The sequence below is a fragment of the Harpia harpyja genome, chromosome 3 (assembly GCF_026419915.1).
Source record: "Harpia harpyja isolate bHarHar1 chromosome 3, bHarHar1 primary haplotype, whole genome shotgun sequence".
In the NCBI taxonomy this organism is placed as follows: domain Eukaryota; kingdom Metazoa; phylum Chordata; class Aves; order Accipitriformes; family Accipitridae; genus Harpia; species Harpia harpyja.
In genome coordinates, this window is record NC_068942.1 from 72,038,880 (window position 1) to 72,061,144 (window position 22,265).

Consider the following 22,265-nt stretch of genomic DNA (forward strand, 5'->3'; position numbering starts at 1 on the left):
GGAGCCTGGTTGTTTGCTGTGGCTTTCCTTTCTCATGAGCTTGCTTGCTAACTGTAATCACTTTGTGTGTTTGCAGCTCAGCAGAAGAATGCTTAGTGACACAGTAAGCATCTCATTTGACTCTCCTAACCAGTACTTTCAAGTAAATTTTTTTCATGCATCTCATTTTAAATTTGCTTAGTGGCAGATACCAAGATCCAGCTGTACAATCTTTTCTTCCAGAACTGGTGAATGCAAAAATGTAATCTTGTGTTAAAGGATCTGTTCAAATTCAATTCAGCAAACAGGTACCAGAAGGAATACATCTGCTATATGGGCTACAATAACTGAGATATTGGAAAATTGCTCTTTACATGGGCAGTAGACTGTTTTAGTCATGGCAGTCAACATACCTCTACAGAACTTCAATAATAATTGAAAAGGAAGTGAGCAGGCAAATTCATCTTTCCCATAACTGAGTTTTCACTTTCTTTTTGCACTGACTGAATAGAGAAATTAATTTAATTATTTAGTCTGGATTGACATTAATGCTTCTTATGCACAGAAATACTTTGTCATAAAACAGTGTGGTGGGCAGTTGTATGCTTCCTCAATTTACTGTTTTCAGGTTGGAAGTGTCCTGCGTTCTCTATATGTCAGAATCCAAGGTGTATGTTTGAGCATGATATCTTATAAAGGTGTACACTGGTTGGATTTGTCCCAGTCTTAATAATGTTTTCCAGAAAGTATAAGGAATTGAAAAAGTGAAACTTTGTGCCTTTATTGCTGATAAGTCTGTAGTCCTGTAGCTCCCTGAATCTGTAGATGCCTCTGTATTTGCAGAAGTGATCTGTTTTTTGAAAGACCAGTTCTCATTTTGGGAGTAATTACATAAACAGATGTAAAAAAACCCAAACAAACAAAAAACCCCCCCCAAACCAAACAACAGTTGAAGGTAGTTACACTGTGTGGTATAGAGTCCACAGCTGAATGGTTTTTTAAATGAGTAGAATAACCTTGGAACTTTCATAGGGGTGTATTTTAAAGTATTTCTATTTTGCAGTGAGTCTTCATTGTTCAGAAAAACAGCTTTCATTTAAAAAAAAAAAAAAAAAGCAAAAGTTTAAGGTCGTGTAAGATGGTTACCCAAGTTCCCAATCCCAGTTTTGTTTTTTCACTAATGATCATACTGGATTTCAGAAAAAGTTTGTCATCCGTTTGTTAGAGTGGGCCTTTTCATGGCTGCTTGGGTCATGTCAGTGTTCATCTGAAGTTGCTGGTTTACTCTGAGGCCCAAGACTGTACTGTCTGCTCTAGATAGATGTCTCACAGTTGTCATGGTATTAGTTCCCCAGGCAAACTCGGTAATTTTTCTTTCAGTTTAAGCACAGAGTATATGTCTTGAAGAGAAAAAAACCAAACTATACAGTTTTTAGTACTTGCAGCATCTACTAATATAGTTATGTGGCTGCCAGTTCTCAAACTCTGTATATTGATGGTGGCTGACCTTGGATGACCATTTACTTTTGGTATAATTTTTTCCAAACTTCTGTGCTTAGGAGAAGGTAAGATATTGCTGTCCTAGAACTGTCATATAAAAAGCAAAAAAAAAAAAAAAAAAGTTATGTTTCATCAGTGAAAAAAATGAGATATACAAAATTGATTAAATTGATCTGATTATTCAGCAGGTACATGAATACTGGTGGTTGTTTATTTGTTTCTGGTTTGTTCCTTTGTATTTTTTAAATAAAATTCTTAATTTTAGGTTAATGATTTCTTATTAATACACTGGGTTTTTCCTGAGTTAGAGAATCTTATAATGTGAATCCTACTATATAAGTTTTTTTTGTCCCCCCCTGCCTTTTTTTATCAGCACTGTTGTAGAATTGCTGCTGTTCTCTGTGTGTATACTTCTAACACATTTTTCAAAATTGCAGTTGTTGCATGGAAAACCTGATAGAGGTGGGAAGGCTATGTTGCTTTAGCAGGAATATGCTGACACTGGGTTCTTTTCCCTAGCAGCTTGAGATTTCTTCCAGCATTGGTCAAATGATGCAGAGCTACTGATGTCTCAGCAGTGACATGTTTGTGCCAGAGGGAAGCCAGTCAGCCTTTGTACAGTGTTGTTGTGACAGAATGCTACATATGAATTTTCCTGGGGAATATATTTAGAAACTTGACCAGAAGTATTTTAAAGAGGACTGTTAATATTTTCAAGGGATGCTGCTATTAAGTTCTGTTTTGTATGTGTTTAGTGGTGCTAAGTAAATCACTGTGCAGTGATCACCTATAACTTGCATTACACAGAATCTAGGTAAAGAACCTTTCTTGTTGGAGAGTGTGGCTTTAGGAGAATGCTGGGTTTTAGTGCTTTATGAAACTGTCTTAATGAACTGTCTAGCTTTTGGGGGGTTGTTTTAATGTGGGAATAAGTCATTTTGTATTCCTTGACACTTGAAGACAATTTGGGGGATTGGAGCACATTCAGGTATGGTACAGAGACAAAAAAAGCTGTTCTGCCTGTTGCTGCTTCACTGCTATGTGAGATTGTTAGTAACCTTTCCAAAGAAAGGGATCTGTAACTGTGCAGTCAGGTATTTAGGCTATAGCCTTTATTTTACAGTAAATATTGCCTTTGTAAAAAGAATACTAGATTTCTTTCCCACTACTCTATGTATTTCTTAGAGAAATAACATGACATTAAAAAAAGTGAAGTCTTAAGTTTTTATTATCTGTATGCAAATAAGTAAATTTCACCATAGTACCTGGTGAAATGCATTTGAAATAGAAAGCATTTCTGCCTTTGATTTCAGTATAGTGGGTTTTTTTAGCCAAATTGTTTAATTGTAACTTGCAAAGTTGTTGGTTACCAAACAAGTTGTCCTGGTTTTCCCATTCTACACCTGCCTCCGCACCTGTTCAGTCACTCTTTTGTTTTTCATGGTTGAACTGACAGCAGACTACAGAGCAGAAACTCACGGTAGCACTGTATGATTTTTGTTCTGTATTACCCAGTGATAATGGTGACTAACTGCTGCCAAGAGACTGCGGAATCTAGTATCACCTTGAAAGGTCATCGTGATACTTACCAGACTTGTTTTAATTGCCAAGTGGTAGAAATATAGTGGTGGTCTTATCAAATTATGGGTTATTTTGTACTGTGGATTCAGTAGGCTTTAAGGGAAACAACACGTGGGTACATGAATAAGGCATGTTTTTTCAGTATTGTCAAAAAAGTTCTTGGGAATGGGTAGTTTTGGCAGTTGTAATGCAAACTGTGCAAAAATACTATTTTTTTAATTAAAAGAAAAGCATATAGAATTATGGAATTGTATGCATCTTTGACACTGGTGGTGGCTTATACACAGAAACAATGATTTTCAGAGCTGCTGCCAGTAAAACAGCAGTTGCATAAACACAGAAAATCTCTTCAATCTACTAATATTAAAAAGTATTAATTCTATTAATACTCATAAATGTGTGATTAAAATTTGAAAAAAGTTAGGTTTCCAAACACTGTGATCATATTCTCCTGCTGGTCGTTCCCTTTCTCTATTGAAATAACTTACTCTTGGTTATTTTTATGCCTAGATACTTCATTGTCTCAGTGTGAATCAAGTGATTGGACTTCTATACCAATAACTAACTGTAAATGTGTGGATATGCCTATAGCCAAACACAGGGAAGAGGTAATTTTGTTGTATTTTCTCTCATTACGGAATAAAGCTGAAAATCATGTTTTGTCTTGTTGGGGTTTTTGTTTTGGTGTTTTGTTCCTGTTTTAAGCATTGTACAAAACCTTTGTTCATTCTACAAAACCATTGTATAAAAATTCTTAGAGGAAGAAACATTGCCGTTACACTTTCTGTTTATAGGTATTTATGTAAAATATGTAAATGAATGCATGCCCATGTTCTTTTCTGTGATCTCCTAATGTGTTTTAGGAGTCCAGTTATCTACAGATGCCTAGGAGATGATGGAAAATATGGCACAACATTTTACAGAGATTTGATTTGTGGCCTGGAAGCTATTGATATTTCAAATCTATCTGAAATCTTTTTTGGCTTGTTTTGTAGACTTATGAGTTTTCTTGAAAAATTGTTTCAGATAGTGTCTCTGATACAAAGCAATTCAGTTGTGATTGTACAAGGAGCAACTGGCAGTGGTAAGAGCACACAGATTCCACAATATATTTTGGATTATTGCATTCAGCAATCTATCTACTGCAACATTGCTGTTACCCAGCCTCGGAAAATTGGTGCCAGCAGCATTGCCAGGTGGATTAGCAAGGAACGCTCATGGACACTAGGTGGATTGGTAGGATACCAGGTATAAGAAAATTTCAAAGTGTATTTAAAAATACATTTTAAAGTACTGTATCATCTTTCTTGATTACTTTTAAGTGTATCTAGTGTACTGAAGGAAATGTTAGAGAACCTGCTTTTAAGGTGGAATTGCAGGTTTCTAGCCGTCTGCTGTTAAACATTCATAATTAAATGTTTAAGCTTTTAAAGTTGAACAACTATAAATGCTAGTGAGACTCCAACAGACATATTTAATTGCCTGCATTCTGATAATTGGACACATCTATATTATTAATCATTGAAATTGTTGCAGGAGAACTATATTCTGTCATTTTCCCTTTAAAATTCTTGATTAACATACTTCATTTGTTTGACATTACTACATTTACCTGTCACTTATGTCAAAACTTCCGTGCATTTATGGCCACATTGTTTCGTGAACGTCCAGTTGTTTCTTCTTAATGTGGAAAAACTTGAACTAGTTTTTCCTCTTAAATCTACCTCCTTTCCTTTTGTCCAACTTGGTTTCAAACTCAGTTCTATCCCTCTGTTTATAAACTTGATGCCACTTTCATCTTTTGACATGGATACTGGTGCTTTAATCAGCTCATTGTCAGTGACCACAATAAACTGCTGTGATCATTGTTTCACTGGTAGTTTGACAATAGCTGTCTCTGGACTAGCTTCTCTGAGTCCTAAGGCCAGTGGGTTCACACTGGTGGTGGGAGGATGTTCATGGAGAGTCATCTGCTTCTGGAGTTCTTTGCTGGGAGGAATACATGTTGATTTCTTCTTCCTCTCTTCATTCTTTTTCTTGTTTCTTCCTTTCTTTCTTTGACTTAGGGTCATATGTATATATGTTTTCTAACATGCATTTACAGCTTTCTTTTTCTTCATTGGTCTGCAGCTCCAGGTTATGTCCAAATGTACTACATATAGTGCCATTTATGTATGTTAGATGTCTTCTCTTTGTTACCCATAAAAAGAATTTTGTCCAGTTCCAGGTCTGAGGGGTTTTTATTTTTAACTGACCATTACAGACTTGTTTATAGCATGCGGTCTACAGTGCCAAGCTTCCACCCCATGTGTTGTCCCACATCTGCTTTCTGCTGTGTGACATCCCGTCTCTCCACTTCCCAAGGTCTCTGCTACTCTACCAGGCCTCTATATCTCTACACTACACTAAATTGCTGTTACAACTAGACCAAGTAAAGCAAAGGTGAAGGCAGGTCAAGAAAAGGTCAAAGAGAGACAGCCTGACATGCCTTAGTCCTGAGGCCTTGCAAACTCAGTACAAAGCTTACAGCCTGTTACTAGTAATAGCAGTGTTATACTACAGGGCTATGCAGATACATCAGCTTCATTTTCCCTTCAAAACAATCTTTATTGTCTTCCATACTGAATGCTGTTCTTTGTCTAAGTACCAAATCTTAGTGGTTTCTTTTGCTATGTCTACAACAAATACCGTAGTAGGAAAAAAATATTTTTCCCTTTTTTTTTTTTAACGAAACTCTGAAGTTTAATTTTTCCACAGGTAGATTGGAAGACAAAGTAAAAATACTCTTTATGCTCGTTCACTAAATTTCAGTTCTGAGAGGTGAACACTCCAGATAATTCCATGAGAAGTATGATCTGACATTATCTCAAATTTTAACTAAGCCGGTATTAATAATCTTCAGGTATCATTTTGTAGAATTACTATGGGTTATGTATGTTGTTTTTTTCATAAAGTCTTTTATATAATTTGATACCTTGAATTAATGAGTCATAAAATTGCTAAATCGATTCATTATGCTAATGAGTCTTAAAGACATAAAATGGTGGTGTGCTTCCAAACTGTCTTCAAGACAGTATATGTGGATGTGCTGTGCTTGTTTTACAAGCACTTGCGTGAGCTGAGCAGAAATGGAAGTAGAACAGTTGAGTGTAGACTCATCTGCTCTAGGCTGTTGGAAAAGCTGAAAGTGAAAAGATAATCATGGCTCTCCCTGCCTGCCTTGGTAGGTAGCACCTGAGATAGCTAATGTAACAGAAGTATTTTAGAAATCAAAACACCATTTACCATAAGGTTGTAGAACTTTCAGGAATAAGTTGCCTGGTCTTGGTGATATCTTATGCCTCTTTCCTTTTCTCCTGTCCAGTAAGCAAACTATATTTTGGCAAAATCTTTTTCTTGCTCTGTATATTAGTGGAAAGATACATGTATGTACCTTCAAAAGCTTTTGAAGAATTCTTAGACTAGAGCCCCCAGCAAGGAATTTTGATCCTTCACTCTATAAACTTCAGGGTTTTGAATTTTTTTTTCAATTTCTCCCAAATAAAATGTTTGTGGTTGACTGGTTCTGGGCTTTAAGAACACAACTGTGCAGAGGCATTGACAAGTTTGAGTGAATAATTTTGATGAGTTTGCACTATATTTCATTCTGAAGTTCTTCCAGATGCATGTTCCTGTGAATATGGTAAATATCTATTCCTATCTATGTTATTTTTCTCACTGTGTTAGGTAAGTTTAGAGAACATTTCCACAAAGGAGACAAGGTTGCTGTACATGACAACTGGAGTTCTTCTTGAGAAAGTAGTTTGTGCCAAAAGCCTAGCTGAATTCACACACATTTTCATCGATGAAGTAAGTTGGTGGAAATAAGCTTAAACTTCATATTAAGAAAACCTTCTTCTCTTTTGTCTTTCTGACCGTGCTAGAGAAAGAAAAATGCAGACATCTACTTGTAAAGATGCTTTGTATAAGTTGTCTGAACTAACACTTCTTGAAATACGCTTGTCTTGGTGATCCTTTGAGCAACAAAGTTCAGAACTGAGGGTGTGGGGAGGATTTTGGGGAGTGCTTAGCTTTTGATATGAGTGGCTTGAAATGTTTTCTGAAATCCGCCTGATGTGAAGACTCAAGAGACTGTTATAAACAATTATATTAATTGTTAATAATTGAGGCCTGTATGTGTAATCTACTGACTGTGGTGATGTCCTTTTTTTGTGTTTTGTATCTTTGTATCCCTTGATTTATGTTCGCCTAGGCAAGTTTAAACCCTTTAGTATGTAAGAAAACCTTGAGCTTTGTTAACAGTAGGCACAAAGAGATGAGAAACCTTGAGTTCTGCTGAGCTTCGTGATTAAAACTGGCCAGGGTCAGCTAACTGGGAGGAAAGAGATAAACCACCTGGGATGACCCACACTGCGCATGCCTTAAGAGAAAGGTCAAATAGCGGACACCGTGAGGAAGACTAGCGAAGACCACCAGAGGACGTCCGAAAGACCACCAGAGGCCTTAACACGCATGCGTAACGAACATTATAATATGTTAATGACTTCTCGGAAAAAGGATGAATATGTAACGTGTTTCTCGGAAATCTAATGCATATACATGAATGCTCTGTATTTAGTCTGTACACTAAAGCCTAACGGTGTGCACGATAGGTGGAGCGATCCCCCGTGCAACCAGCGCTGCTAATAAAGAATACCTACTTAATAGTTAAAATTAACTATTGAGTCAATGTCCTTTGAATCAATCTGGCGACCCAGATGGGACTTTCTCTGCTCGGCTGCAGGACCCGCTGAGAACAGGACTCCCTAGGGTACCCCCGGGATTTTCCCGGAGGGGCTCCTCGCCTCACTCGGATCACTGCGGGAGCAGACAAGAACACCATCGGAAAGAATAAAAGGTATTCTTTAAATTATTAGTTGGGGACCGGTCATTTGGGCTGTCCATAAGTCATAAGATTTACTTATGCAGGATGGCGTATGCCAGGTAGTTGATGCTCTTGGTATACCTTTGGTTTTGGTTTAATACGTGTCTGGACATTTTTGTTGCAGTATACTCTGTATGCTGTTGTGCACTTTGCGTGCTTTTGGTTTAGTGCCCATACATGTATTTTGGTTTCTGGTTTAGCTTTGTTTCAGACCTTTTGGCTAACTGAATGTGGTAAACGACTATTGGATTGGAAACGGATTACGGAGATCATCGTGAGTTTTGAGTCAAAATTGTGATAAAATCGAGTAAAAAAAAAAAAAAAAAAAAAAAAAAAAACAAAAAAAAAACGGTGAATTGAATGCTTGGGTGAGTGAGAGGCAGCTGCAAAGTGTGTGTGAAATTCCGATCCGCAGACTCGTATCTCCGTAGGAGGTACGACCGGAGGTGAATGAAGTGTGATTGATTTACTGATGATTTGGGACGTGAACTTATACATTACTATTATAGTTATAACTTTGAGCTTGGTTATTTTATTAACCTTGTGTTGTTGTTGTTGGAAGAAGTTCCCTGTCTGGTGTATTCTATAAATGTGGGTATTTGAATGGTGTCTTCTGCATCCAGGAAATGAGTGTAAACCCGTATATATCCTAGAGTGTATGTGGTGTAAACAAAAGCTACAAATAGATTGTGGAAAGGATATTGAATGCCCTAAGTGTCGGGTCTGGGCTTCCTGGGACAAAAGAGAGAGAGTCACGTATATAGCAGGAATAATTTGTGGTTGGGAAGGTAAAAATCAGAGCAAGTAATATGGGAGGTAGACAGAGCGGTGGAATACTGAAAAAGAGCCCCTTAGGTTGTATCCTAGCACATTGGAAGGAAATTGGGGGACCCCCAGGTGGGAATGTGGATAGAAAAACTCTGATAAAATATTGTAATCAATGGTGGCCCTTATATAAATTAGATGATGATGAAAAATGGCCCTTGAATGGGACACTAAACTACAATACTCTGTTGCAATTGATGCTATTTTTGAGACGAGAGGGAAAATGGGATGAAGTAATGTATGCAGATATGTTTTTCACTTTAAGAAATCATTCAGACTGGCAGAAGAAATGTGGCATTAATTTGGCCCCACAAGACCCTCTCGTGCTAGCGATAGAAAAAGAGCAAAGAAAGAGTACGGGAAAAATGAAAAGATGTTGCTCAGCATGTAGTATAGGACAAAGGTGTATAAAATTAAAGAAAAATGAAGAAAGGATGGAAGAGGACCTCGATCTCTCTCTTTCTGTATTACCTCCACCATCCTCAGAGGGAAATTCCATTGAGGATGCGGGTGCGGAGGAACCTGAGGAAAATACAAAAACAAAAGATTTAGGTTTCACACCTATAACGGCCCGTACTCGAAGTAAGATGGGCCCTATTATTCAGGCTCCTCTGAGACAAGCGGTGGGGGTTACTGGCCCCACTAGAATTAAGATACCATTTACAATGAATGATTTGGATTCATGGAGAGAAGTAGTAAAGGAATACCGAGACGACCCCGAAGGAGTTGCCAAAAGATTCGAGCTGATTGTTAAAAATCAAGACCCAGATTGGAAGGACATCGATTTAATGCTGGATGCCTTAACTGAGACTGAAAAACAATTAATAATAAAGAATGCACGAACTCAAGTGCAAATTCAAATAACTGCTGGGGTTTTACCCGGTGTAGTAGATAACCACATACCGAGAACCGACCCCAATTGGGACCCTAATGATAACCATGATTACCGATTATTGAAAAAATATCAAGAATGGATAAAAATTGGTATCGAGAATGCAGTACCGAAAGCAGTTAACTGGTCAAGCCTGTACGCAGTAAAACAAGGTCAGACTGAAACTCCCACAGAGTTTCTTGACCGGTTAAGAGCAGCAATGCGGAAATATACTACATTAGACCCTGTTTCTGAGGTAGGGAAACAGCAGCTAGTCTCTTTGTTCTTGGGACAATCCTCAGAGGATATAAGAAGGAAACTTCAGAAATTAAAAGGGACAGAGATAAGGGATTTAGAAAAGTTGATAGAAGAGGCCTGGAGAACGTATCGGAATAGAGAAGGGGAGGAGAGACGAAAAATGGGAACAGCTATTGCCGCAGCTACAGTAGCCGCGCTGGGAAGACAGGATAACTCCCTTCGTGGGAGGGGTCGGGGAACTGGAAGGAGGGGAGGCTCGCGCCAGCCCCTAAGGTCAGATCAATGTGCTTATTGTAAAGAAATAGGTCACTGGAAAGGACAATGTCCCAAGCTGAGTGGAGCACAGGCTGTTGTAGCCAATATCACCTCTGGTCAATGAGGGGGACCGGGGGAATCCACCCTAGCGGATCCACTGGTTAAAATTAAGCTAGGGAAAATAGAACAAGAGGTGGATTTTCTTGTAGATACGGGGGCGTCCTATTCAGTGTTAAATCAAAAGCTGATACCGGAGGATGAAGAGTTTGTGACTGTAATGGGAGCTACTGGCCAGCAGAAAAAGGCTTATTTTCTAAAACCGCTTAAATATAAATTAGGTAAACAAATGGGAATACATAAATTTCTGTATTTGCCCGGATCTCCGAAATCCTTGTTGGGCCGCGATTTGCTAGAACAATTGGAAGCAGAAATTGTTTTTGAAGAAGGAAAAATGAAATTGAAAATCAAGGAGGACCAGCTAATTAACATTCTAAGTTTAGCATTAATACAAACTAAACCAAAATTTGAAGTGCCTCCAGAAATCGTTGATCAGGTATATCCTGGAGTCTGGGCCTCCGAGGTTCCGGGAAAGGCTAAAAATGCAGCCCCCATAGTAATTAAACTAAAACCAGGAGCAGAGCCAGTAAAAATTAAACAATACCCCCTGAAATTGGATGACAGAAAAGGAATAAAGGAAATAATCGATAGGTTCCTACAGTATAAAATATTAATTGAATGTGAATCAGAATACAATACCCCCATACTGCCAGTTAAAAAGGCAGATGGAAAAAGTTATAGGTTAGTCCAAGATCTGAGAGCTGTAAATAAGATTACTGAAGATATACATCCAGTAGTTGCAAACCCATACACTTTGTTAACAAAACTAAAAGATAACCAAGTTTGGTTTACCGTACTGGATTTGAAGGATGCCTTTTTTTGCCTGACCCTAGCCACAGAAAGCCAGAATTTGTTTGCTTTTGAATGGGAAAATCCTGAAACTGGAAGAAGAACTCAGTTAACATGGACAGTATTACCACAAGGGTTTAAAAATAGTCCCACTATTTTTGGAAATCAACTGGCAAAAGAACTTGAAACTTGGGTACCTCCGGATAATGAAGGGGTTTTGTTACAGTATGTAGATGATCTCTTAATAGCTACTGAAACCAGAGAAAGTTGTATTCAATGGACTGTGAATCTTCTTAATTTTTTGGGTTTGAGTGGATATCGAGTCTCTCAACAGAAAGCTCAATTAGTCCAGCAACACGTGACCTACTTGGGACTCGTAATCTCGGGAGGACAACGGGAACTTGGGACTGAACGAAAAGAGGCCATTTGCCAAACTTCGGAACCCCAGACGGTGAAAGAGCTGCGGACCTTCTTAGGGATGACAGGTTGGTGTCGCCTTTGGATACATAATTATGGATTATTGGTAAAGCCATTATATGAGCTGATAAAGAAAAACCAGTCAAAATTAATTTGGACTGGAGAAACACGAAATGCATTTAAACAGCTCAAACGAGAGTTAATGAGAGCTCCTGCTCTTGGACTGCCGGATGTTTCAAAACCATTTTGGCTGTTTTCTCATGAAAGACAAGGAATAGCCTTGGGAGTACTAGCACAAAGACTTGGTCCCTATAAACGGGCAGTAGCTTATTTCTCCAAACAACTGGACGAGGTGAGCAGAGGATGGCCTGGTTGCCTTCGAGCTGTCGCAGCAGTTGTTATCAATATTCAAGAAGCCCGAAAGTTTACCATGGGACAGAAAATAACAGTGCTGGTCTCTCATACAGTTTCAACGGTCTTGGAACAAAAAGGAAGCCATTGGCTCTCGCCCCAGAGATTCTTAAAGTACCAAGCAGTATTGATAGAACAAGATGATGTAGAAATTGTGGTTACTAACATTGTCAATCCAGCCTCTTTTCTTAGTGGGACTCTGAATGAACCAGTGATACATGATTGCATAGAAACAGTAGAAGCTATATATTCCAGTCGACCAGACCTCAAAGAAGAACCTCTGGAGGATGCTGAAAACTCCTGGTATACCGACGGGAGTAGTTTTATAAAGCAGGGACAACGTAAAGCAGGATACGCAATCACAACCACCCAACAGGTAATTGAATCTAAGTCTTTACCTCCTGGGACTTCAGCCCAGAAGGCGGAGATAATTGCCCTCACCCGAGCATTGGAATTGGCAAAAGGTAAAAAGATTAACATTTGGACAGATTCTAAATATGCATTTGGAGTAGTTCATGCTCACGGTGCAATTTGGAAAGAACGAGGATTGCTAACTGCTCAAGGAAAACAAATAAAACATGCAGAAGAAATCTTAAAGCTATTAGAGGCTGTAAAGCAACCAGAAAAGGTAGCGATCATGCATTGTCGAGGACATCAGAAAGGAAACACAGATCCAGAAATTGGAAATCGACTGGCAGATTATGGGGCTAGGCGGGTGGCAGAAGAAGCGAAAGCAGAAACATTATCCTTAATACCAGACGGTAAAATCCAAACTGTAAGTACAAATCAAAAACCAAATTATTCAAAAGAAGATCTAAAATTAATTGAAGATCTGGAAGGTAAACTAGAGTCAGATGGATGGGTTCGTTTAGCGGATAATCGTATAGTAATACCATCCAATTTAATATGGACAACAGTTTTAACTGAACACAATAAGACGCATTGGGGAGCAGATACTTTGTACAAGAGCTTAAATCAGAAATTAATAGGACGCAATCTGTATACAATGGTGAAACAAATATCTCAACAGTGTGAAATTTGTTTACGTAATGACCCTAATGTGGCGAATAAAGTAAAGTTAGGAATAATTGGTAAAGGGAATTATCCAGGACAACAGTGGCAAATTGATTTTTCGGAACTCCCAAGAAAAGGGGGGTACCGATACTTGTTAGTCATGGCTGACACATTTTCAGGCTGGCCAGAGGCCTTCCCCTGCCGAACAAACAAAGCAAGGGAAGTAACTAAGATATTGTTGAATGAAATCATTCCTCGTTTTGGAATTCCAGCAACAATATCTTCCGATCGAGGCCCTCATTTTTGTGCCAAAGTAGTACAGCAGGTGAGCAAAACTTTGAAGATAGATTGGCAACTACATACCCCATATAGGCCTCAAGCAAGCGGACAGGTTGAAAAAATGAATCATTTAATTAAACAACAAATAGCGAAAATTGGTCAGGAGGCCAATCTAACCTGGCCCCAATCTCTCCCCCTGGCGTTACTTAGAATAAGAGTAAAACCAAAAACCAAGGAAAACCTAAGTCCCTTTGAAATATTGTACGGAAGACCATATCAGTTCCAATTTACAGGGGAGGATTTAACCCAACTAGGTACAGGACATTTGTATGACTATATGATATCCCTCCAAAAACAATTAGAAAATATAAATAAACAGATTTTGGGAACCAGGGCTAGAGGATTAGATCAACCAATTCATCCCTTTAAACCAGGTGACTATGTATATGTAAAGATCTTTTCAGGACAACCCCTGGAGGAGAGATGGGATGGCCCCTATCAAGTGTTACTGACGACCTTCACTGCCATTAAGATCAAGGAACAGCCGGCTTGGATTCACTATTCGAGAGTGAAGAAAGCACCTGAGAGGCCATGGACGGTCACCTCTACAGGACCCACAGGTCTGCGATTTTCCAGATCATGATAATAACTGAGTTATTACTTGGTCCAAATGAAGCTCGGTGGAACTCGAACTCACATTTCTCCTTGACACAAAACGTTTCCCAAATTCTGAACAGAACTGATTGTTGGATATGTACTCACATGCCAGAATATGGTGGAAAAGGGATCTCGCTGATTGGCATCCCGATACCAAGTAACCACTCCTGGGCCACTCTTTGGGAAAGTACCACATGGTATACTGGCAATGACGAAGTTCAGAAATTAGAAATAACTAGTCCTAAGGCCCAGGAGCCTTATTGCACGTGTGTACAGAGGTGTAATCCACCTAAAGGACTCGGAAAACTTGACTGCGTTAATGGGACGTATGTAGGGAATCACACAGTTTGTAATAAAACTATAGATATTGGAACTTCAACTTCCGTTAATACTACAGCATGGCCAGTGCCAGAGGGAAAAGGATGGTACTGGCTATGCAATGACACTGCCCGGAAAGTTTTACCAAAGAATTGGATGGGAACATGTACTCTGGGAGCTGTAGTACCGAATATGACTATACACAGTTCTCCACCAAAAGGATGGGTGCGAACACACTTTCACAGGTTTAGACGAGAAGTTGAAAATCCTTTAGTAAGGAGACCTACTGCCTTTCACAGCTTTGTCCGATGGTTCCTTCCATGGTTGGGAGTAAGTGAACTAGAAAAAGCCATAGTTAATATTTCAGCAGTAATAGAGAATCTTGAAAATAAAACAATTGATGTAATAAAAGCCCAACAATTGGAGATATCCAGTTTATCTCAAATTGTACAACAAAATAGAATGGCATTAGATCTATTATTGGCCTCTCAGGGTGGAGTATGCACAGTTATAAACACGAGTTGTTGCATGTATGTGGATCAAAGTGGAAGGATATCCACTGACTTAGAAGAAATTTGGAAACAGACCAAAATACTACATGAAATAGCAAAGGATGACACTTCATGGGGATTTCAGGAATTATGGGATAAATTAACCTCATGGCTACCGAACTTTAAATGGTTAAAGCAAATATTCATAACATTTATAATTCTCATAGCCTTAGGGATAATAGTATGCGTAATGCTTAAGTGTTTCATGTGGTGTAGCCAGAACACCACCGAGAGCTATGAGAATTGGAAGCGGAATAAAATTAAACATCAAGTAGAAACTGGGAAATATTTCGCTCGGTCTCTTGAAAATAACGGAATTATATGATTGCAAAAGAATTTGCAAAGGTATAAAGAAAAGGGGGGAATGATGTGAAGACTCAAGAGACTGTTATAAACAATTATATTAATTGTTAATAATTGAGGCCTGTATGTGTAATCTACTGACTGTGGTGATGTCCTTTTTTTGTGTTTTGTATCTTTGTATCCCTTGATTTATGTTCGCCTAGGCAAGTTTAAACCCTTTAGTATGTAAGAAAACCTTGAGCTTTGTTAACAGTAGGCACAAAGAGATGAGAAACCTTGAGTTCTGCTGAGCTTCGTGATTAAAACTGGCCAGGGTCAGCTAACTGGGAGGAAAGAGATAAACCACCTGGGATGACCCACACTGCGCATGCCTTAAGAGAAAGGTCAAATAGCGGACACCGTGAGGAAGACTAGCGAAGACCACCAGAGGACGTCCGAAAGACCACCAGAGGCCTTAACACGCATGCGTAACGAACATTATAATATGTTAATGACTTCTCGGAAAAAGGATGAATATGTAACGTGTTTCTCGGAAATCTAATGCATATACATGAATGCTCTGTATTTAGTCTGTACACTAAAGCCTAACGGTGTGCACGATAGGTGGAGCGATCCCCCGTGCAACCAGCGCTGCTAATAAAGAATACCTACTTAATAGTTAAAATTAACTATTGAGTCAATGTCCTTTGAATCACGCCGTGTGGATTTCAAGAACGTGTCTGGCTAGGCCTATTAGGAGGAGGCAGCTAGTTTTTACTCACTTGGTTATTATTGCCCTTAGAGTCTTTACTCTTCATCAATGTCCTGAAAAATAAAATAGTTCTGAAAGTTCTCTGTCTTCTGGCTGGATTTACAGTCCACTCATGTAGATTCATTATTATTGCTGTCACTTCACTAAAAAGCTGAAGAAAATATACTTGTAGTTTTTTTGTAATTCGTATATTTTTACATGTGTTTATGCTTATTTTCTGTGGTAAGTGGTATTTGACTGTTAAACATAGTCAGATGTCAGATTGAGCTTTCACAAACCATGAATGTAAATCACATGTAAGATGTAGGACTTAAATATTGGGATGTAGTGATACTGAAGAGGACTTGCAGGTTTCTGGTATGTGCTGTTGTGGTTTTTTGTTTTGTTTATCTGGTTTTTTTTTTAATGCTGTTTTTCATTTTTATTCTGTTATGCTATTGGACCTGAGAGTGACTGATTGTTGGATATTTGAGGAGCAGGGAGACAGTACTTGGTATACCATTAGACTATTACAATAATAATGAAGGCTGTCATCACTGCACTTGAAATGGCACATTGAAAACCTGGAAAAGATGGAGTAAATAGTTACACTTTTGTATGAAGAAACTTAAGGACTTCATTCAAACAGATGAAGGAACCAAAAAACCGCAAGTCCTAAAGAGTTGTACCACTTGCCTTCTTGGGAAGGATTTGAGACCACCCTAATATATTAGCAGAGTCTTGCAAACCTTAACATTTTAAAGCTAAGGATAAGGAAATGCAGATTAGATGTAAGATGCAAAAGTTTAATGATAGAAGATGCATACATAGAGAAGTGTTAGATTGTTCCTTTAGTTTTAAAATTTATTAATTAGATATGAAAATTAATGAGTGAAGTTTTCTGGCCCCTTATGCAGGAGAACAGATTTATGCAGAGATTCTTCAAACCTTGTTTGCTTGGGTACTGTAATTCGAACTGATGGTATCAGCTTGTACCAATTCTTTCAGCAGCTGCTAGCTTTCAAGACTGTGTGTGTTTTTGGCTTCCCCAGCTGAAATTCTAGTCCCTCTTGTTCCCCATATGCTGCTTTTTTCCCCATATCTACCTCACAGATTGTCATCTTGACTCAGTAGTAACCATTTTAACAACAACATGTTCTCCACTGCATTCTTAATTGCAGGTCCCAGCCTGCTTAAGGTACTGCAGGTGTTTAGGAACATACCTAAACAAACCTAGGTCTGAAAATCATGACTTCTCACAGCAAGACTTTGCTGTCAGCCTGAAAACTGCCTTAGCTAAATTGTTTTTGTAACGGGGCAGTATTGAATGGAAGTATAACTTTGTGTTATGCTAGAAAATGCTAATTGCCTTAGAGGGGATGAATGCTGACCTTTGAAGGCTGAGCTCCAGAAAAGGCTGCTGCACTTAATATATTTAAACTGTAATTCAAGAAAGAGATATGATGATCGTTGATAATGTTGAGAAGGAAGTATTGAACTGCAAGGAGCGGTCAGAACAGTCAGGTGCTAGGATATATAAAGAATTGGGTGGAAAATAATGTTTTGGAAAGCAGTTGTATATTTTGATCATAGCTAGAAGCCACTGGGAACAAGGGATGTCTGTTCATTTTGCGGAGCTTTTAGAGAAGCCAGCATACTCCCTGCCTGGATCATTTGTGATCTTACCTGTACAACTGACTTACCCAACTTCAGTATCACTTCAACTGTTATTGTCAACTCTAGCAGAACTAGTGGCTAGAGCTCATGATTGGTTTTCTGGTCATTATTCTACAATTTTCATGACTTAATAGTGGCATATGATTTTCACAAAGGCTGCTGTAGTCATCTGAGCAGCTGTGTTGGGATTTTAAAATGTGATTAACATGCATAGTCTTAAAAGGTGTGTTTTCTTCTATGAAAATGTATTGTTGTTCCAAGTTACAAAAATAAAACATGAAATTGAGTAGCAAAGGAAGAGATTGTAAAAAAGAAGAGCATGAATTAATGAAAATTAAATTGTGGATAATGTCTTCCAGGTGCATGAGCGCACAGAAGAAATGGATTTCTTGCTCTTGGTGATCCGTAAACTGTTGCGTACAAATTCACAGTCTGTAAAGGTAGGTTCAGAGTATATTCTGCTACTTTTTTGTGCAAGAATAAATTTTTACACATTTTTTAATCTACAAAGGCCATGTTTTAAAGAACTTACCATAAATGTGTCATTATTTTTTACTAAAATATTATTTAGTTTGCAGTTCTTCATAAGGAAGCAAGCTGAAGGGCATTCTTTTCCTGGGTGCTATAATGTGTTCTGAGAGACTTTTTTTTCCTCATGTTAAAATGCATTAGTTTCTAAAGTCTGCTTAAGGCTAAAAAATGCGAGATGGATATTTGACTAGAATTATGTATTGGGTATTGAGGGCAGTGCTTATCCTTGGTTAAATAAGGTAGCATTAACTCTTGGAAATACTGAGCTTTTTTTTTTTTAAATGGGACAACATGCTTGGAAAAATAGCAAAAAAACCCCAGAAATGCTGTATTGTAATTTCTAGGCAGAACTTATAGCAAAACATGGTAGAGATTTTTCTCTGCATGTTAGGAAATTGTGCTTTGTACTAAAGCAGAGTTTGCAGACGTTTAGCATGCCGTATTTAGTCTTTGTGTTCTCAAAGTAATGAACTCTTGAATTGTAAGAAATTAAATACAAGTGATAAGAGTTAGGCTAACTCCCTGTATTTCTGTGCAGCTATTTGAGACTGCAGAAATTTTGTGAGACTGTACGTGTCCCTTAAGTGCTTCAGTTAATTGTTCAGTTACTGTGAACTGTTCTGTTCAAAGCAGACATAACTTGAGTCTATGTTGGCTGTTTTTGTTGCTATTGGAAGGGAATCTGTGTTCTTCTGTACAATCGACCACATTGATTCAAAGTTGGGTAACTTGGTCTTCAGATCATCCAAGTGTGCTCTCACTGGAAGTGCCCTTCCAGTTGGCATAGGGCATGTCTGTGCACTTCACATCTTTTATTTTTTATCCATTTTCTTGCTGATAAGAAAACTCACTTGTCTTTAAATTCAGAGACAGTGGTGTGAAGCTATTCAGGCTTTCTTAGCACTTGGCTCTGGCTACCAGGAATACCAAATAATTTGATCGTACTCAGGTCGTGAAAAGTTTGCCCTTGATGCTAAGATTATCTGTTTGGTGTGAATGGCAGGAAGCCCTACAGGTCCTATCATCTTTTCTGTTAGAAAATATTTTTCTTTTATAGGTTCCTGAAATTTTTTTTTCTATATAATTCTGATTAAATCTCTCAAAATTGTCACTGGAAAACTTTATTTCCTTTATATCCTTCTCTGCAGTTGTTTTTACAGATGACAGTTTCATATTGTATAAATCTGAGACAGTCTTACATTTGGGGGTGGGGGTAGTGTCCCTTTGAATGTTTTTCATGGTGGGGGGGGAGGAACCCTTGATCTCAATTGCTGTGTTTTAGCAGAGCAGAACAGGTAATTCAGTTTGAACCTATACATAAGCGCAGTGTCTCCTACTTCAACCATTTTCAGCCCCTTTTGAAAAACTGTAAAGGAGGGAGCTTTGATCATGTGGCAAATTCATTTAGAAAATGCAAGATTGTCTTCCCAGTGCCCCTGGATTAATGAAACAAAAGGGTGCAAGGAGGCCTGTTTAAGGGAAAAAAATGTATTTATAATTCAGCGTGATGTGAAAAACATATGAGGTGTTTGTCTCCTAATCTGGACATTGCAGAGCTCAGAAGTAGCAGGTAATTCAACATAGCATCAACTAACAGGATGGGAAGAGTGATTCCGACATATGGAGGACAAGATCTACCTGTTGTGGTTCACCTACCAACTGTGCTGAGTTTTTTGGCAGATGGATGGTGTATTGCTTTTAGATCACGGAGCAGACATTTCATTTACTGTTCTAAGGTTGATTGCTGGGATGGGGTTGTTGCAAGAAAACCTATGACTGTGAGAATGGCTCTACTGGGTCAGACCGGATAGTGCAATTTTCAGTAGTGACTAGTAACAGCTGCTTTGGTAGGAAAATAAGAACAGGATAGAGTCGTGTTTCCGGGTTCTAGCACATTGCCATTCAGGGACATCTGAAGTGAGAAGTTGTTACTGTGCATGTTTTTGGTATCGTCTAGTGGGGCTTTAGACATATCCATGCTGCACGAGTGGTTTTGGACTGCTTGATCTTGAAGAACTGTCCAATTACCCTCTGTTCCAATGTATTCCTCTGCCATGTTGGTGATACATGCTTGCTGAATTTCTGCTTTTTGGAGTAGATCGAACTCTTGGTTTAGTAATGTGATCCTTCAGGCACTCTGTTAGGAACCTATGGTTTTCCTTCCAGTTTGGAAGGACTCCACGCAGATTACAGAGTGCAAATTACAAAGGTTGTCTAGTGGAAGAGGTAATTTAATATTCCTTGCCTGTAACTGCAGTTAGGATAATTTAGATTGGATTTTGTTTCAGTAGCCTTCAGGCAAGGTTACATTTAGCCTATTTTCCTAGCATAGGTGAGCCATTATCTATTGAGCCATGAGGCAGTTCATGCTGTGGTGGGACAGCTTTGTATAATATTTGCAGAATTATGTCTTTTCAGATTTCTTCTCCTTTCAGGATCATGTTAAATGACTTCATGATTTAGTCTGCTCTTTCCTTGTATTTCTTGTGCTTTTACATGTGCTTTGGAGCACATTCCAAATAGAGGGGTTATAGCCATAGCCATTAAGTTACTTCATTCTTCTCCCTTCCCCCGTTCTGCACGTATCATGCTGTCTAACCAGGGAGAAAACAACAAAGCTTTAAATTCTGAATTTCATAATTGAAAGAAAAGGTGTCACCAGGTAGCAAATGTGATTTCTGTTGTTCTGTTTAGGTGAATGCAGCTTAAGAATCTTGGCAGAGTCAGCAAACGGAGTGAGGAGCTTAGTGTGATCCTGGAGAGTTTTAAGTTGCATAAATTAATTGAAACTGAGAGAGAACTTTTGACACATTTCAAAATCATTACAGTAATTTTTAAGGCTGGGTTGTAATTACAGTTACTGCTCGTATGGGAGTAGTCCTATATTTTGATGGACTTAAAGGCACTGATATCTAATCTAACAGGTTAGTAAAAGAGGAGTTGAAAATACTTGGCGTACACTTTTTTTCTGTTGAAGACCACGTTGAGATCATAAGCTTAAAGAGTACTATATGTTTTCAAGTTGAACTTTTACCACAGGAAAAAGTTTTTCACGTTGTCTGCCCTAGTGTCGTGGTTTAACCCCAGCCAGCAACTAAACACCACGCAGCCGCTCACTCACTCCCCCCCACCCAGTGGGATGGGGGAGAAAATCAGGAAAAGAAGCAAAACCCGTGGGTTGAGATAAGAACGGTTTAATAGAACAGAAAAAGAAGAAACTAATAATGATAATGATAACACTAATAAAATGACAACAGAAATAATGAAAGGATTGGAATGTACAAATGATGCGCAGTGCAATTGCTCACCACCCACCGACCGACACCCAGCCAGTCCCCGAGCGGTGAATCCCTGCCCCCCCACTTCCCCGTTCCTATACTGGATGGGACGTCCCATGGTATGGAATACCCCGTTGGCCAGTTTGGGTCAGGTGCCCTGGCTGTGTCCTGTGCCAACTTCTTGTGCCCCTCCAGCTTTCTCACTGGCTGGGCATGAGAAGCTGAAAAATCCTTGACATTAGTCTAAACACTACTGAGCAACAACTGAAAACATCAGTGTTATCAACATTCTTCACATACTGAACTCAAAACACAGCACTGTACCAGCTACTAGGAAGACAGTTAACTCTATCCCAGCTGAAACCAGGACACCTAGGCATCTAGCCCTGAGTGGTTCTCTTACAGGTGCTTACCCTTCTCCACATGCTATGTAGGGAATCTTAAGCATTTAGCTTTGATTGTCTTAAACATGCCTAGGATGCATACCTGTAGTAACCAAAATTAGACTATTTTAGCATAAAGAATAAGTGGAGATTTCAGCATAGCATGGCATTTTGTGTTAAAATTAACGTTTTACATTTACTGTGCAATTTTTTTAATAGGTAATACTGATGTCTGCTTCCATCAACTGTAAAGAATTTGCTGATTATTTTGCACTTCCAGTTTATAATGGTCTGAATCCAGCCTGTGTATTTAAGGTGGAAGGCAAACCTTATGCAATAGAAGAATATTATCTTGATGATTTGAAGCACGCTGTTCATTTCAAGGTATTGTAAATATAACTTTAATTCTTTGGACATTGTGAGAAAGAAACTGGAATAGTCAATTGAAAGCTGTGTAATAAAATTACAAATAACCAATTTTACGTTATAGTTCTAGATAAGATTTAATACATGGTGATGAAACGGGAGTCTCCTTAGCAGCAGCCTAGTTTTTCTTTCATGTGACAGAAATGGAATGTAAAGGGCTGGTAATTTTAAGTAGTATGTGGCATTTTGTT

The 22,265-nt window shown here is 38.6% G+C and overlaps 1 protein-coding gene across 3 annotated transcripts in view; it reads left to right on the forward strand.

Moving 5' to 3' along the window:
* Positions 1-22,265, forward strand: part of TDRD9 (tudor domain containing 9) — a 93,591-nt gene that overhangs the window by 25,665 nt on the left and 45,661 nt on the right. For all 3 annotated transcript variants that reach the window (XM_052783330.1, XM_052783332.1, XM_052783331.1), the window contains exons 3-7: positions 3,571-3,668; positions 4,087-4,308; positions 6,787-6,909; positions 17,816-17,896; positions 21,868-22,032. In XM_052783330.1, the coding sequence (XP_052639290.1) occupies positions 3,571-3,668; positions 4,087-4,308; positions 6,787-6,909; positions 17,816-17,896; positions 21,868-22,032 (689 nt within the window). The remainder of the gene's footprint in view (positions 1-3,570; positions 3,669-4,086; positions 4,309-6,786; positions 6,910-17,815; positions 17,897-21,867; positions 22,033-22,265) is intronic.